The sequence below is a fragment of the Dermacentor variabilis genome, chromosome 5 (genome assembly GCF_050947875.1).
Source record: "Dermacentor variabilis isolate Ectoservices chromosome 5, ASM5094787v1, whole genome shotgun sequence".
Classification (NCBI taxonomy): Eukaryota; Metazoa; Arthropoda; class Arachnida; order Ixodida; family Ixodidae; genus Dermacentor; species Dermacentor variabilis.
This window is the reverse complement of record NC_134572.1, coordinates 55,630,407-55,648,852: the sequence shown is the minus strand read 5'-3', so window position 1 is coordinate 55,648,852 and position 18,446 is coordinate 55,630,407. Positions and strand designations below refer to the sequence as shown.

The window sequence follows — 18,446 nt, the reverse complement described above, 5'->3', positions numbered from 1 at the left end:
AAATGTATGCGTGTTTGCACGCGGACTGGTTCATTTTATCCATGCATTCTCTATGCTCCCTTTGGTCGTGAGGAGATGTGGGAACAAATTTTACATAGATGAGGCATGTTCCCAGTTCATCTGCAAAGTTTCAGTGCAGGTCCAGTGTTTCGTAAGATGACTCTTAAAGCTCGCTGGTGGCTCAGCACAATTTTACAGCGAAGCTTTATACGCTTAGGGTTCGGTGCATTCTTTTTTCTCTGCAAAGAAAAACTATCACCATCTGGCTCATATCGCTCATAACCCCATAAGCATGCAAACACTGTAATCGTTCATAGCCCCATAAGGTAGAGGCTACAAGCACTCAGTAATAGGCAGTGAACGGTGCATACATTCTTTGGAATCATGCATACAACATAAAGAACAGCATAGGTTTCAATAAAGAACAAGCTCAAAAAAAGCATCCAAAGTCACATAACTGATGATAAGCCGCTCTTGATAGCAATGCGGAGCACATAGCGCTCCCCGCAAACGTTTGCTGGTAAAGATTACTGTTGCACAAGCCACCACAGCGACGCTAGCTTCCGACATGGGGTGTGACGTCCCTAGCCTTTCGTATATAAAACAACCAGCCTGGCAACTGATTTCAATGTCATTGCAGCACCAGTATAAGCCGCCGTGTGCTGTCAAATTTAGGATTACTACCATTACTCTAATGTAGCACTACTACTATTCGAAAGCCATAAAGCCTTGCATACCACCCTCAGCAGTTGTAGTGGTGGTCTTCACCAGCTTCGCTGGTCATCCGCCTTCACAGAGTAGAACGGCTCATGTTTTTTGCCCAAGCCATTGCTAAGTTGGAAATTCCAGTTGAAGGGCATCCAGGGCGTTTATTGTTAGTAACAGAGTGGACACTGTTCAATCAGTTGGACCACTTGTTTGTTTAGCTATGGTCGACGACTTTATCTCCAAATGCCTGTTTTAGCAGTCTCAGTTCTTTCCAGTCTTTCATCATGACCAACTTATATAACACCCACATGTAAATACAGTAGCACATAATCTGAATGATTATATGAGCCTTCCAGTTAGTTGGTGGCATGTGCCCCTAATTTCGATAATAATAAAGCAAAACTTTTTTTTGTCTCCCATTCCATGGTTTCGCCTGTGTTGGTCATTCACTCTGGTTTTCACTAAGTAGATTTGCATACCTAAAAATTTTTATATATATATATATATATATATATATATATATACATGCCTTGAGTACAGAAGCGTAATGTTGTAACCATCAGGCCATGACTACACATTCACTTCTCTCACGTAAACACCAACCAGCACTTTCAGATGGTTCCCACGTGTTGATTATAATGATGATTTCCATGCTATGGTACATATTCACAACAGGAGATTGGCCAGAAAGTGGGAGGTACATGTCACTGCATAGCCAACTATCTCTCCGAGATGATCGCCATGTGTTGATGATGATTACGATTGCCATACTATGGCACAAACCCACAACAGGGGATCACCCAAGAAGTGTGTCTGCACGTTGATTATGATGATGATGATTTCCATACAATGGTGCATACTCACAATGGGGTTGACCAGGAAGCAGGAGATTAATATCAACCTAACGCCAGCTAGTTCTTTGGGATGATCGCCTTGTGTTATGATTATACCCATACTATGGCACATACCTACAACAGGGTATGGGCCAAGAAGGGCATCCGCGTACTACTTCTTTAAGATGATTGCTGCATTTTGACAACGATGTTGATTTCCATACTATGTCGGATACCTACAATGGGAAACTGGCCATGAAACAGTGAGTACATTTAAAATAAATAAGATGAAATGAAGAACTACAAGGCTACACAAGATTTCTTACACTGTGTAGCATGGATATGGAAGAGCTGCTACTCATGTCAGGGACCCTTACGCCAAAGATGCACAAATGTAATGGGCAAAGTTGTAGCATTTCATTATCAAATGAAATCAAATCGGTTTATTTTCATCTCAAGGATGAGGGCAGGCTCGGGATAAAAGTGACATTAGTCACTTGAGGGGAACCTGAGCCTCCCTGATACATGGAAAGCATAGAGGACAGACAAACAACATTCGTTCATAGCAAGAATGGGTTAATATTTTACAAGTTGTAATATACATAGATTCATCATGAACTGAACATAGAGATACACAGATTCATTTGGGGTTAAATTACACAGTACAATACATGAAGACAAATTCCAATATACACTGAAAGTTTAGTTAGTGATAAATAATATTGCATTGATTTCATGATAAAAGTGCTTCCCTAATAACATGTGTGCCACATTCTTCAATTATTATCCTTTTTTGAATTAATTTGTTTAATAAAGCAAGAATAGTGAAGCGAAGCATTTGTCAGCCAAAGTGTGTTCTGCACAGTGGAAAGATTCAGTGTTGTTGATGACGAGTAGGGTATGGCATAATGTATGGTTCTAATTGAAAAATATAAAAAAAAAACTTGATTGCTATTGAGCAGGGATTTTTTATATCTCATTGCTAGGTAATACTCGTAAAGCTGATAAATTGGGATAATATTAAACTGTTTAAATTATTCACCCGTGTGTGCATAATAGTCAACATTAGCAATATGCCTAATTGCTTTTTTCTGTAATTTGTATAGTCTAATAATTTTCGTTGCTGTTGTACTTCCCCATACCAAAAAACAATAACTGACATGCAATAAAAACAAGCTGTTATAAAGTGTTATCTTAACGAAAACTGGAAGCAAGGAATGCAGTCGTGAAAGTATACATGCACATTTGGAAATATTAGTTATTAACTTATTAATTTGTGGTTCCCATTACATTATACAACTAAAAAACACTCCTAAAGTTTTAACTGCCTCTACAATTTAAATCGTCGCACTACCTAAGCGTACGGCATCGCCTGGAGAAGTAATCTGCATATGCAAGTGAAAAATGACACCCTTTGTTTTTGATGCATTAATCACTAATTAATTTTGCTCACTCCATGCATTTAGGCTCTCTAATGTAGAGTTGATAAGTGTAGTCAATGCACCCATATCATTACCAATGAAGAAAATGCTAGTGTCATCGGCATAGATTATATATTTAGGTTTATCACTAATTTTTACAATATTGTTAATGTATAAGTTAAAAAGCAGCGGCCCTAAAATGCTACCTTGTGGTACCCCAGTCATTATCGGCTGAAGAGAAGAGAAGTAAGTGTTAATTTTTACACATTGCGATCGGCACTTAAGGTATCATTTCAAGAGTGAAAGTGGGATGCCACGAATACCATACATTTCTAGTTTTTATTTAAAGTGTAAAGACATAGATGATCAAAGGCTCTGAAAAAATCTACGAAGATTCCAATGCAGAGTTTCTTATCTTCAAAAGATTTTAGAATTATTTCTTTTTGGGCTAGTAAGGCAGCCTTAGTCGACCTGCCCTTCATGAAACCGCATTGATTTTGTTATTATGTGAAATTGGTGCAAAAGTTTATGACACTTGTAAAAATAGTTTTTTCAAAGCCTTTTGAAAATATTGGTAATATAATATGGGTCGGAAGTTCATAAGGTCATTTTTTTCTCCTTTTTTATATAGCACAGTGACAACAGATGTTTGCATTTGTTTTGGAAAACAGCCTGTCGATAAAGACAGGTTATAAATGTGTGAGCAAAGGAGCTATAATATAATAATAATAATATTTGGGGTTTTACGTGCCAAAACCACTTTCTGATTATGAGGCCCGCCGTAGTGGAGGACTCCGGAAATTTTGACCACCTGGGGTTCTTTAACGTGCACCTAAATCTAAGCACACGGGTGTTTTCGCATTTCGCCCCCATCGAAATGCGGCCGCCGTGGCCGGGATTCGATCCCACGACCTCGTGCTCAGCAGCCCAACACCATAGCCACTGAGCAACCACGGTGGGTGAGCTATAATATGGATTACACGCTTGATCAGAGCTATCTGAAAGCCGTCTATGTCATGCGCGCTGGTGTTTCTTAGCGCAGAGGACGTTAAGGCTATTTCTTGATTGTCGGTTGGTCCTAAAAAGATGCTGTTCTTTTCTGTAGTCTCTGCCCGAGTTACCGTTGGCTGTAATTGTTGCGTTAGCTGTACAACGTTTATTAGAAAGTGGTTCAATTTTTCTGCAAGCTCTAGATCTTTAACAATGCGGCCATCTATTTCTATTTCCGTAATTCCTGAGCAAATAGGTGTCCTGTGAAGTAACATATTAAGTTTCCTCCAGATGTTTGCACTCCCATTGCAGCAGTGTGGATCAAATTGTTGACTTAAATTATTCCTTTTTTCTTTCCTATAAACGCATTTACTTTGTTGCAGAATTCTTTAAATGTTTTTAGGTCTGATATGTCTCTAGTATTTAAAAACCTTCTAAAGAGTTTCGTTCTTATTTTGATCATTCTTAAGCATTCATGAGTTATCCATGGTTTTCGATTTTCACGGCATTCTTTTACAACCCTTTCTTTAAAATGCTTAAGATAAATTTGTTTAAGGATAACTATCAACGTCTCGTAGGCTGAATCTGCAGTTAATGAAAGGTAGACTGTAGTCCAATCTGTTTGGGAAAGACTTGTGCTAAAAGCAGCTAAGGTAAGAGGTGTGATGTCTTGAACTGTTCTAGTCAGTAACACCGTGGGCTTTTTGGTAGCATTGTCTGTAATAAAACAAAATGCTAGGTGGTCGCTCATATCGCAACACAATACACCTGACTCCATTTTATCTTTGTTTATGTTGGTAATAAAAACATCAATTAAAGATGCCGAATTTGGTGTGATATGTGTGGGGGTATCTGTTACTATCTCGTAACCATTTGACACAACCGTAGCCACAAACTCAGTTACGAGGGGAGGAAGAAGACTCTAGTACGTTGATGTTAATGTCGCCACCAAGAATTAGTCTAAGTTGTTGTCATTTACGTAATTCAATAATTTTTCAAGAACACTGGTGAAATTATTTACAGACGAATAGGTGGTCTGTATATGACAAAGTAAACATAATTTCGTGATGTTAGAGTTAAACATTCAATGTCAGAATTAATTTTAAAAAAAACCTAACCCCTTCATAAAACATTCACTTCACATAGATTCCAACATGTGCATCGGATCTGCACATTTTTTTTTTTTTTTGCTGGGTCTCAATCACTAAGCGGCTTTAATTATCGAAATAAGATTCACCATTGATGGCAGAACAGCACAGCACTCTTCGTCTGGGCAGGGTAAGATTACTGTACACGGGAGCATGACTAACTCAGGCAGGGCAGCACGTTTCTTGGTGCAGTCAAGGAACTTCTTGATCAAACAATGCTGCCTACTGTGCAGAGTGTTCATCACAGACACCTACCAAGCAAACTTATTAAACTCTGCATGCTCGTCAAACTGTTCTGAGACAGATCCTTGTCCTAAATGACTATACTGCATGCTTACACAAATTATGACGAGAATAACGAGAGATGCTGAGACCAGTACATGCATTGTTTCAATAAAATTAGACTAAGATTATACAAGTGCTGGCTGAGTATAACACATTTCATCCTCAAAGGTGACATCATTTGAGTGATAATTTGATTACTTTTTTGCTGTGCTGTGTGCCTCGATTCTTGGTCTTTCTATATATATATATATATATACAACTCAGCCTCAGAATGACAGTTCTGTTCTTATTTCTTTGTTGTCACTACTTTCAGTAGGTCAATAAAACAGTTGAAAATGTTTGTATTTAGAGGACTCAAGAATATTGCATATTTTTCCTCTGTTTTGCACCGTTTAGTTAACCATGAAGTTGTATAAGCTCCCAAACTTCCTGTGCTTACAGTTTGTGCTAAGCGGGCATTGTTTTTCTCTTATCTTGTTACGGTTGTTTTTCTTTCACTCTTCAGCCCCTCAGTTCCTGGTGCTGCTTTGTCACATTGATTCTCATTTATACTAATGTGCAACACTTCAAGAGATGTTTTTTGCTGCAAGTTAAAACACACACAAAAATTGCAAATTAAATCAGTTAGAAGAGCCGCCCGTGTTGTCTTTATGTGTCTTCCTTTTGTGTGTGTTTTAACTTGCAGCAAAAAACATGTCTTTTAGCAAGCACCAACTAGGCAAACCAAGTAGTTCTGTTGCAACACTTCAAGAGTACCGACATTCTACTCTTTGTCAAACAAGCTAGCATTTGCACAAGACCATGTCACCATGTAATGGTTGCATTAGATTTGCATTGTGTGAAAAATACCGGGTGTTTCATGTAATATGAGCCAGTGATTAAAAATAAAGCAGTAAAGCACAGCTGGGTGAAATCACTGACAAAATGTTTTCCATCATGTGGCTCTCCTCGGAGTGTTCTTATATATATATATATATATATATATATATATATATATATACATATATATATATAAGCATATCATAAGACACCAACAAACAGTGAAACCAAGGGCAAAATAGGGGAAATTACTTTTACTTGCTAAGTGAATTAAAGAAATGATAAATTAATGGAAATGAAAGTGGATGAATAAACAAGTTGCCGCAGGTGGGGAACGATCCCAAGTCGTCGCATTACGCATGCGATGCTCTACCAATTGAGCTACCGCGGCACCATTTTCCCATCCACATTTATGGGTATTTATGTTTTCTACTAGAACACTGGGAGTGTTAGCCAGCACTACCATTAACAAGCCTTGGTGGCAGATGTGTAACATCCTTTCTACCACAGGCGTCATGAGCATGTGATCTTTTTGGGTGAAGGCAACTGGTCAGTAAACCCATGCATGCTACCTGAAGGCACCAATGTTGCCGGATTTGAGACCCTCCTTATGTAATAAACGGGAAGAAAGGGGTTAGCCGAGGAGCCCGATGTTTATTAAGCATATCATAAGAAGCCAACAAACACCGAAACCAAGGACAAAATTGGGGAAGCTACTTGTACTTGCTAAATGAATAAAGAAATGATAAATTGATGGAAATGAACAGCTAACCATAGTCAATGTTTGTCAATCCAGCTTTCGTGGCAACGTACCTCCTCCATTAGCGCTAGCTCTTGGGCCAGTTGGTGCATGACGAACGTCAGAAAAGGGGTACCAGTGAAACACAAAGGACGCGCACACAAGGAAAACGCATTAGACACAGATGGATGCTGGTACGATCTAATATGATCCAGAGTCGGCCCGTGTCTAATACCTTTTCCTTGTGTGCGTGTCCTTTGTGTTTCGCTGGTACCCCTTTGTTCAAGTACCTCCTGCGTGGCGCTTTTTTCTGGCATTTAAAAAAATGTCCATGAAATATGAAAAAAAAAATCAAGAAACACATGATTGTGCTCATGCGCTATCGTAATGCATTGCTCTCAAGCATGTTTTGAGCGAACGAACTATGCGGCGGCTTGGCTGTTGCTTATCAGAGATGGCAGCAAGTCCTTTCCAAGTGCTGTCATTGAAGAAGTTGCTGCACTATCAAGCTGATGCTAGCAGTGGCAGCTGCTCACTTTGTCACTATTCCCACACACATTTCGTTTGCACGAAACACAGTTGACAGTCCTGCAATATGATAGCACATGAGTGCAGCCATAATTCTTTTTTTATTTTTTAAAAGTATTTTGCGGACTTTCTTGAAATGCCAGAAAAAAGATTCATGCAGGAGGTACATTGTCACGAACAACTGGACCGCGTCAGTGGCCTAGTGGTAGAGCATCCGCTTTGTATGCAGGAGGTATCAAGCTCAAATCCCGGAGCCACTGGAAACGCACAGGTTTTTTTATGATGGGTAGAGATGCTCCGTGGCCTGGTGCTTGACTCTTCTGGGGCTTCACATCTCGAAAGGGGGCCCAATACAGATTTCCAAGCTGTCCCTGGGTGCCTTTTTGTCCAACCACAGATGGCCTAATAAGTATCTGCCACGGCTGTGGGAGGCAAGTGCTGCTGCCGGGTATATACCAGTAAAATAGGTACAAGCATGCTCCCGGCCTGGTGCTAGGCCCTTACGAGACCTCCACGCTTGGAAAGGGGTGTTTGTCCCCAACCCAAAAGCATCCCCACCTCAATAGGTACATTTGGGGCGAGAGATGAGAAATGGTTGCCACGGGAACGGTCCAAATCTCTCTTCTCTCTCTCCTTTTTTTTTGTGCTCACGAGGGTTTCAATAGGAATTTATGGTGCAGGCTCCTTTCCCAAGCATATCTCCCGTGAAGGAAGCCGAACACCAGGTTGGGGCACACTTGTGCCCATTTGAACCAGTGGGTGCCTGGCAGTGGTGGAAATACAATCCACAACCTGCCGCAGCTGAGGTGGATGCTCTACAACATAACGAAATGCACTTGGCACTGAAGCGATATTAAAATGAGAATATAAACAGCACTCTGAGGAGTGCCACATGACGATAAACAACAGGTCATTGGTTTCACGCAGCTGCGGTTTACCCCTATTACATGAAACACCCAATATATTACTCCATCGAGCCGAGAAAATGTTTCTTCATGGGCATTCTTCAGGGTTTTCTTAAGCGAACTGCTTCAGTAAATGCAACACACCGTAGTTACCATAAGACTTGGAAAATGTCATGCATATATTCAAAACATTACATTACAATACTGAAGCACTTCAGCTTTTTACAATGTTTTTTATAGTTCATCAGCTGTGTCGCTTTAGCTCAATTCCCCAGAGCTCTGCACTTTTAGACACAGCTGCCGTTCGTTGTTGCAGCCCTGATGACGATGCCGCATCAACATTTCCAGAGCTAAAATCTGGAGAAACAACTGAAGCAGCCTGAAATGAAATAAAAATTATAAATTAACATTTATTTGATGCTGGTAATACTGGGAGCACAGCTAACCAAGCAACAGCAGATGTTAGCCGCACATTCAGGATGCTATCGAACAACAAAAATGCTTCAAGACGATGAGCAATACGAGAATTGGGTAAAAGCAGGAGCCAAAGTTTCGACAAGTGGAATTGTCTTTTTCAAGGCGACATATGCTTCCCTCGGCACAGTATATATAGGTAGGGTTCTAAAGGGGAAAGGTGACAATGTGGCTAGGCAAGGCAACGACAAAGGGTGTGTTAGCAATGAAGGTGTAGAAGTCAAAATTAAGGTGTGCTATTCAATGTCGGTGGAGGAAAGTAAGGTAGCGTTGTGTGTCAGCCAATTGACATGTGACTGTAGGTTCTTTTTTTCGTGGAAGGGGCCTGGACGACAGTGGGGGAAGGATTATCTGCTCTACTGGAACTCAGTGAACTATCGTCTCTCTGCAAGAGAAAACAGTGACACGTCAACTGGCCAGTGACACGTCACACGTCAACCGGCTGACACATGGGACTGCCTCACATTCTTCCACCGATGTTGAATAGAACACCTTTTTTTTATTCTTTCTTGCAGAGAGACGATAGTTCACTGACCTCCTGCGGGGCAGATAATACCCCCTCCACCCGTCGTCCAGGCCCTTTCCACGAAAAAAGAATCTACAGTAACGTGTCAACTGGGGCCAGATTACACTTCGGTTCCGTCTCCGAACCGTTCCTTTTCGGAGCAACGTCAAAATGACGACAGCGAAGAACGCGAGGAGAAAGAAGGGGAAGCGAACGGCCAATCGGCGAGCGCCCGACCTCGCGGTAGCATGGCCCACGACTGCCTGGCTTTTTTGGAGGCCGTACACTAATTGATAGGTTGTTTTAAAAGGAAATCAAATATCACAAATAAATGGTAATACATATTATTTAATAAGAAGTCACAGTATGTGCAAGAGAGTGCAGTAAAGAACTATTTTGACGTTTCTTTTGACACATGTTTCTCTTTTCTGTCGGTAGACGGTGTCGCATACGCGCGTGCGCGGTGCCATCTGGGAAATTGTGGGCTTTTTGGCGTGCGCATTGAAGTTTCGTCTGCCTTTGGTACCGTTTCTGACACGAAGATTCGCAATGGCACAAGCAGCGACTCGCCGCCCTCTTGGCCCCGCCATGTTTGCGCTGCGAAAAGATACGGAGTCATGGGCACCGCCATGTTTGTTTACAGTGGTTCCCGCGAAGTGGACCTACTCGGCGCGGTTCTTACGCCGGCCGGCGAAACGGTTCCTTTCGGCGCCATGGCCATGCCCCGTGACGTAGGCGAAATCTGCGGAGCTGCCTCCAGAAGTTTTTCGTCGCACCGGACGTGACGATGGTAGGCCAATGAGAGGAGGCAAAAGGAACTGGCTCTCAAACGGAACCGCAGTGGGATCTGGCCCCCTGGCTCACACACTGTGCTACCCCACAGTCTTCCACCGACGTTGAATAGCCCACCTTTCTTTTGAATTCTACCCCCTTGCCGCTAACACACTTCTGGTGGCTGCCTCGCCCAGCCACTTACCCTTTCTTCCCTTTACAGGAACCCTACCTGTGTGTAACTAAACACTAAGCAACATGAAAATTTCAGGCACTACTAACACTGGAGCTCTCAGAGAATTAAACATAAGCAGTTGTACAACTTCTAATACAGATGAACTGTTGCTAGCTGACCCTCTAAATGGGAAGCATTTCCTGGCAAACGTTTGCCACTCTGACTGTATCTATCTGTCTAGTCGCCTACGTCATGGTGCTCTCATGGTCATTTCGTTAAGTTTATGTGTACCAATATTGGCATAGTATAACATGAGTGTATGATGAACATAAATGATTGGTCATGACATGAATATCATATATGTGTGTCATGTAGGTCATGAAACAGCCACCTATGTCTTGGTGTTCTCACAGTTTTGTTGATTTGGTATGTACCAAAATTGGCGTAGTACGACAAGAGAGTATGGCGAGCATAAATTATAGGTCATGACATGAACGTCATGACATGAGCGTCATGCAGGTGATGAAACAGCTGCCTACGTCTTGGTGCTCTCATGGTCGTTTCTTTAACTTCGTAGGCTCCCTGCACAATACTTCGCATAATCGTAAGATCCCACAGGGCGTGAGATCTGACAGCTTTCACTTATTTTTGATTTTTTTTTTTAACTGTGGATAGGTCGTTTGCATCACGCTGGGGGGTGCCATTCCATTTCATCAAAATATTTGCCACAGGGCATAATAAAACAAAACTCACAAGACAATGAGTGCAGGCCGTCACGATATAAGCTGAATCTTGCACAAGAACTGCTGACAGATTATAGCTCACTACTACACACCAACTACTAAAACGAGAATAACATGTAACGTGTTGTAATTCCCTGTGTTGGCTTTAGATCACTTTTTGTCTATCATGGGAGCAAAACAAAAAAGTGGGCACCCCTCCTGCTTTCATGTTTATATATCCATTCTTGCATATTATGTAGCACTGATTTCAAACGAGAAACATGAATCAATTGGCCCAATTTCCAGCTCTGTCGTAATTGACATGTGCTGGTAAGCTAGTGACCAGGAAAACACCTGAACTCAAGCAGCTGGAAGAAAAATGCAAGCACAATGCTGTGCTTTGATGTTCCACTCTCTTTTTTTTCTCCTTCTACTCATAATTGTTTCCTACATACCAGATATCCTTCAGATTCTCATCTCAAGCTTAATCTTCTTGATATGAATTATGCAAGTAATGTATCTGGAGTGGCCCCCCAGTTTAATCAAAACACCCATATGCTCACAAAATGAGTTGACACAAATAAGCTGAGAGCCATACTCAATAAAGCCTAAATAAAGAAAGCAGAATAAGCATAAAAATGCAGGTATGAGCTGGTCAACTTTTTCAAATGAAGGGACATCTGATCACAGATGTGTAATTATAGCTTCTGGCAAGAAATAAAACATATAGCACTTACCTTCGCTGCATTAGTACTAGAAATAGGTGAGAAAAGTGTTTTCAAGAGTTCCACATCCTCCTGTTTCGACGACTTAAAAAGATAAAAGAAAAAAAGAAAAAGATTGCTGTACATGCCATATCGAAATCCCATGATGACACCTGAACGTACAAAAATGAGTTATACGCCATGTAGACGCCTCCCTGACAAGTAAAGCACACGCAGAAATTACTTAGAACTTTCATCACACCCCAGCAGTGTCTAAAATATTGAATTTTCTAGATGTGCTCGCAGTGACCAGGTAATGTTCAAGATAACTAGAGTTCCCAAAATTGTAAGCCCATTCTAACGTGACAACAGAAATGTGACAGCAAAGCCACACATTGAAAGTGACAACAAGATTGTGAATACAGCTAACACTGTGAATGACAATCGCCTGGCAGTATGGTTCGATAAATTAAACTGCTGCTCAGTTACCATTGAGAGTGCTTGTATAACACCAATGTGCATTACGCAGCAGTTGTATCTCTGGAGTCTACGTCATGGTTAGCAACTGCCAAGCAATATGATCCTTTGTAATTCAGAATAGCTACAAAGAAGAGTTAGAAAGCTAAGCTAGCAACAAGACGCATGAAGGAAGCATAAGTGCTGGTGGAATTCGGTTTCTCAATACTTCCAAGCCTGTCCCTGTAGGCAGTGGAATAGCATGCACCAGTTGAATTCCATAAGCCATTGCCATGTCTTTGTAGCATTTTCCACGTGAAATTCCTTGGCAGCCTAACACCTTGCACATATTTAAATATTGTCACAGCAAAAATTGCTGTCAAGCCAGCTGGCGTATGAAATACATGGTTCGTGAATCATCCCACAAATCAAGCGTACACATTTCATAACCTTACTATCATTTGTGGTTTTCTCAGATATCCAGTATATTTATTATTGCTTATACTTTCTAGATATGCCACAAGCGTGGGATCATATTGCTAGCAATCACAAATTCCAAGGCGACTTTCTTTTAACTTTATTCAATATTTAAATGAACACATCAGAAAACAATCCGACAGATTTTTGCAACTTTGCATAATCACAGCCAAGATTCAAGTGATGCAGCACTTGAGATGAAGAGGCTACTGTGTCCAGAGCACTACTTGTTGTAGCCTCGGAGTGTTTTTCTGGCAAAGGCATTTTCATTTCCGGTGTACCTTTTCTACAATTGTTGTGCACACTCCACAACGCCTCCAACATTGAAAGCATGACCGCTTACCACTAGCACTCTCAAATTAAGAGCAAAAGGCATCCTATATACATGTGCAAAGATACGAGCAGAAATCACACATTATTTGCTCACGGCAACAAATCTAAAATTTAATAAACTGCCATAAAGAACGTATTGAAGGGGCCCTCTAACTTTTTATGGCTACATTTTTGTTCTAAACCTATTCACAGCACGTCAAAACTGTATTCCCACTGTTTCAGAAAAAGAATTATGATAATGCTCAGAAGCATAAGTTGTCAGACGCAGAAACTTCTAGATACAAGCGAAGTGAGAGTTGCCGTTAACTCGAATTCTTGCGGCTCTTGATCCATTTTTCACTCTCCCAATGGAGCAGCACTGTCGTGCCAAATAGCAGCGGAGAAGTGGCATTACGTACCAGACGTTAAGACACTATGGTTACCAAGCTGGCACAGTTTGTTGATGGCATTGCTCCCATGATCGGAACACTTTTCACGAGATACTGTCACACTCATATGCACTACAAAACAATTCACACAACCATGTAGCAAACTCCATATCGCTGACATTTTACACTACACATACCTGACAGAGCACTTTGACAGTTGTGTAAGCAATAAGTGAACCAAGTGATCAGAATGCCCCAAGAATGCTAGCTGAAACGTTAGCAAACTGACAGACAGACAGACACACACACACGCACACGCACACGCACACACACACACACGCACACATGCACACACACACACACACGAGCACATCTGGTCATGTGGAGCAGCAGTGTTGTGGAATGTATGTTTCTGTATAGCCAACATGAGTATGGCACAAGCAAATTCAGATGAATGATTCCTAGAGTCTGCAGCACTTTGCTGCATCACCAGTACCATCAAACTCGCACACAGGTGACATTTAGGAGCCTAGCCTGGTGCGATGCCAAAATGCACAATTTGTAGAAACAGACTGGCGGTGCCATCGGTTATCATTAGGGCAAAACACGTCCTTCTATAAAGATCATCTTGTGTAGTTCATTTTCTGCTGTAGGTTGTAATTAAAATGGCTGTAGAACATGATTTCATAGTACTTGTGATGCCAAACGGGCACAAACAGATCCTAACAATTTTATCCAATCATAACAGTGGCAGAATGAGATGTTGTACCTATCGCCCCATTGTGACAGTGCTACTGATACCTCCTTAGGAGATTTCTTGGGCAGGCTGTAGAGCCCCTTTATACAGTTTAAAATTTTCTTGAAATAGCAGTATGAACATTTCTTAGTGAGTCCCCAATATATCTATAATCTTGAAGTTTCTTTGGCACATTCCTACAAATGTACACTTTTGTCCTATAAAGCCTCATCATATAATCTTTGAAGTTCACAGACAGTGAATATTTTGGTTCTCCCGCCAGCATCAAGATGAACACCAACTAAACACAACTTTGATAATTTCCTCTAACAGCCCCAAAGCATACCTGCAACTTCAAAATGTCTCTGGCATGTTTCGCCTATACTCGCGAAGAACTTCTATGGCTATGAAGGGAAAGCCATGGAGAGAAAGCATGCACAAGTGAGAGCACTTCTGAAAAGAGTCCCACGTTTTCATCCACATTAATTTAAGCTGGGAAAGAGAAAACATAAATACCTTATTGGCAACAGTCAGATAAAGCAAACACACAACTGAATGTAAAAGTTTACTTATTTCGCAGCTTTTCCCTGCAGTGTCTTGATAGACGCGAAACCATCGCACATGAAAGCTGCGTCGATTCAGCGTCTGTTCCGAGCAACCCAACGCACTGTCAAACGCTGGCAGATTACTTGGTGCGGTAACACATGTGCAGAAGGTCCACCGCTGTAGCTTTCTCTTCATAGCCACAGAAAGTTGTTCGCGAGCATACCATGCACGTTAGTCCTACTAAGTATCATCTCTATATGCCTTAATTAAAGTGATGTACTGTTGATTGCCCCACAGAGCTCCAAAGAGTTCTTTATAAAAATTTAGCAATTTCCCACAATGTGCCTGGTTACTCCACATACTTGCAACTGTGTGTACACATCTCTCTTGACAGCCCCTCTTCTGAATTTCATTGCACTAACTCCAATGGTTCTCTCATTAAGCTAGCACTGGCGTTTCCAGTGATCTATCATCTTTAAAAGTGAACATAGTAGGGTAGACATTCTGCACACCGTCTAGTCATGATGACAACTTCACTGCATTGAAAAAATCTTTAGGTGTTCTCTTGCAAAGATAATTTCACGATGACATATTTGACATCCTGAGGCAACACTTGTGTAATAAGAACTGAAAGACACCATAGTGTAGGGCTTGGGATTAATTTTGACCAAGTGAGGTACTTTGACCTAGCGCTAATTTCCCACAAATGCAATGTGGGGTACACGAGACCTTTTCGGATTCAGCCTACATTGCAACGCTGCTAACATGGCCACAAAGCAAACCTGCAACTATGTGCACGGCGGCAGAACACGCCAGCCACTGGGCTACCGTGACTGGCAGAAGTTTATATGGTAACAGCCTCTTTATGCACATGTTTATGGCATGATCCTCCTGCAGCTCACAAGGTACTGACTGCACTGTTCCTATTAATTTGAGATGGTACATTTATCATAGATCACACAGAGCAATACTGCACTCCTCTGCAGGTAGAAGAGAAAGTGGATCTGCATAGGTTGGGGCCCTTGTGACTCTGATTGTTCTCCAGTAATACTTTTAGTCAATAGAATGTCAAAACTGGGTGCGTACGACGCAGTGGCTTTCTTTCTGTTAATGCAAGCTTTTAACTTTCTGCACACCTGTACAACCTGCTGCAGGCACTGTGGGCAGATGACAAATAACACTACCAAAGAAACAAAAGTGCAAGAAGAGTGGATTACATGAAAGCCAATTTCCAACTAAACACTTATCAAGAAAACAGGGTACAAGGATAAAAAGGTAAGATATGTTCTACAGCATAGATAACAAGCAGGCACCAAGCCACTATGGCAATGAAAACAAGTTAGTGGGTTCATAAATAAGGCAGCTAGTTTCCTAGTACTGTCACAGAAGGCTGGGGAACACATGTGGCCATGGCCCAAAATGTATAGGAAGCCTCTGAAATTTCATGTGACAGCAGATCATGACGCCTAGAAAGATTATAGGTGCCATGAAGAAGCACTTTGTAGCCACAATATTGCAAAATAAATGAGTCAGTGGAATACAAGTAAGATTCTGCACAAACCCACTTACGTCGACATTTTTGCCTTCTAGTCTTGTATCTACGTGGTCTTTGCTTTCACTTTTTCTCCGGCCTGTTGCTGACCATGGGCTGGCCTTTTCAGAACTGGATGTGTAAAAAATGACAACATCAAGTCCATTGGTTAGAAACTGAGTGACACCTTGCCAAGTAGATCTCATGTGACTTGAAAGAAAGTTTCTTTAATGAGAATAATGCCTTTGACATGGCTGTGAACAGCCCTTATGAAAATTTTTGTTATTGTGATTACGTGATTGCATGATGGTCCTTCCATTTTAACTGATGAAAAGCATAGTAAAATTACTGCTTGTACAGCAACCTGCCACAAATTAGATTTTATACTGACTGGAACAGGCAATCAGTATAAGAATATCAAATACAGTTGAATCTCGTTAATTTGAACATGCTTAATTCGAACTTCCAATTTATCTGAACTGATGCTGTGGTCCGGTCAAAGTTATGTGTATTCCAATGGTCGAAAATGCCTGGTAATTCGATCGTTCAAGCATTTGCGATGGTTAATTCGAACATACCGCTCTCCGACAATGTTCTCAGCAGCGCACCAAATCACGCGCTTCCGACCAGCATTGATGATCTTACCCCGCCATAGAGGAAAAGCTTAGGACCGTAGCAGAAATTTAAAAACCGTAACGAAAATTTCACCTTCTCTCAAATGACAAGGTCGGCATTTTGCGCTGTGCCGTTATGCCCCAGCTGCACTAGCCGCAAAACATATATGCCGTGGCGCCAAGCGCGATAATAAACATGGCCCCTAAAATGATGTACGTGTGGGAAGCTGGTGTCATGCAGACCCGCCCAACCGTTCTAGTCGTACTCACGTCTGGTCAGCCGGGCCGCTTGTTTCGCATTATTGTCTATTCGCGTCAGCTCTCGCTCGCACTTATTTTGGTTGGCTTGGTTTGTTCTCGTTAGTGCTTTTTTTTTTTTTTTTTTTTTTTTTAGAATGGCAAGTCTAAACTAAGACGTCTCAATGAAAAGGTTGTTGGAGACAAGTGCCATATCCAATTCTGTATGATAAGACAGACCCTGAATACAAGGACATGAAGGTGACACCCAATACCTCATACTCCTTGTCTTTCGAACGCGACGCCACCGCAACAGAAGGGTGCACACCAACATGATTATTATCAGTGGAAATGACTTTGTCATCTTGATAAGACATTACTCATGTTAAGAATACAGGACGAAGAATGTAAACACAGCACCAATCTGTGAGTAGACGAAGGAAAAAGCATGCGAGCATGCAGAGGGAAGCAGCGGCAGATGCCCAGCCCGGCCTCGGCAACTCTGCTACTTCCGTGGCAGTCTTACGTGGAGGACATAATTAGCACCAACTATCAAGCTGGCAGGAAAGCAAATCTGCTTCCCTCCCGCCCTTCCTTGCAACTACGCTCCCCTCACCCTCCCTCTCAACTCCCTCATACCTCCCTCACCTTCGACGGTCTGCGCATGCGCGTGCCTCCGTGCCAGCGCCAGCTTGCTCCCTGAAGTTTCGTTTTCTGCCATTATTGGGAAGTGAGTGTTGGTCGGCATGGGCAGTTTTGTGGTCACTCGCAGTATGCTTGCGCGTCGCAATATTTCACAACTTGCACCGTTCACGCATCATGCTATGGTGCACGAATACTTCAAGAACAAGTCCTTCTTTTAATTCAAACACATTTTCAGGGCCCCTCGAGTTCAAGTTATCAAGATTTGATTGTGTGTACATAGTGCCATCAAGACAGTCTTGGAAACAAGCTTAATTACAAGGTGGGACAACATGTTTATGACATTGCATTCTGCAAGAAAAGGAATTGCTTAGTGATGTTTATGTACCCATTAACAGCATAATTATTTTCTGACTTCCCCACAACAGACAGGTCTCTGGTGGCTAATGGTTATGATGTATCACAACAGATAGAATTCGGGGTCTCCCAATGAGCAGTACCATAATGCAGTATGCTGTGTTACACTGCTGAACACTATAATGTAACTGCTTGTCAAATTATAGTCCACATATGACTAGATGAAACTTGGGTCATAGAGCAACACAATTCTAGAAGTTAAAGCACTCTTTCCTTAACTGCAAGAAAAGAAAAATGGAAAGTGCAGGTAAACAGCTGCTGTTCAGAGTAGTACACATTAGTTTGAGTAGGCAAAAAATTACATACAAAGAAAATATTTTTTAAGTAGATTCATTAATATTCTTCACTTTTACCATTCACTA

General features: G+C 41.5%; 1 protein-coding gene across 3 annotated transcripts in view; it reads right to left on the bottom strand.

The window, feature by feature from the left end:
• Positions 1–8,521: 8,521 nt before the first annotated feature.
• LOC142582626 (AP-4 complex subunit epsilon-1-like) overlaps positions 8,522–18,446 on the bottom strand; it is a 45,362-nt gene continuing 35,437 nt past the window's right edge. For all 3 annotated transcript variants that reach the window (XM_075692530.1, XM_075692531.1, XM_075692532.1), the window contains exons 18-20: positions 16,213–16,306; positions 11,761–11,832; positions 8,522–8,755 (exon numbers count right to left, since the gene is read on the bottom strand). In XM_075692530.1, coding sequence (XP_075548645.1) covers positions 8,621–8,755; positions 11,761–11,832; positions 16,213–16,306 — 301 coding nt within the window. In that variant the 3' untranslated portion in view covers positions 8,522–8,620. The remainder of the gene's footprint in view (positions 8,756–11,760; positions 11,833–16,212; positions 16,307–18,446) is intronic.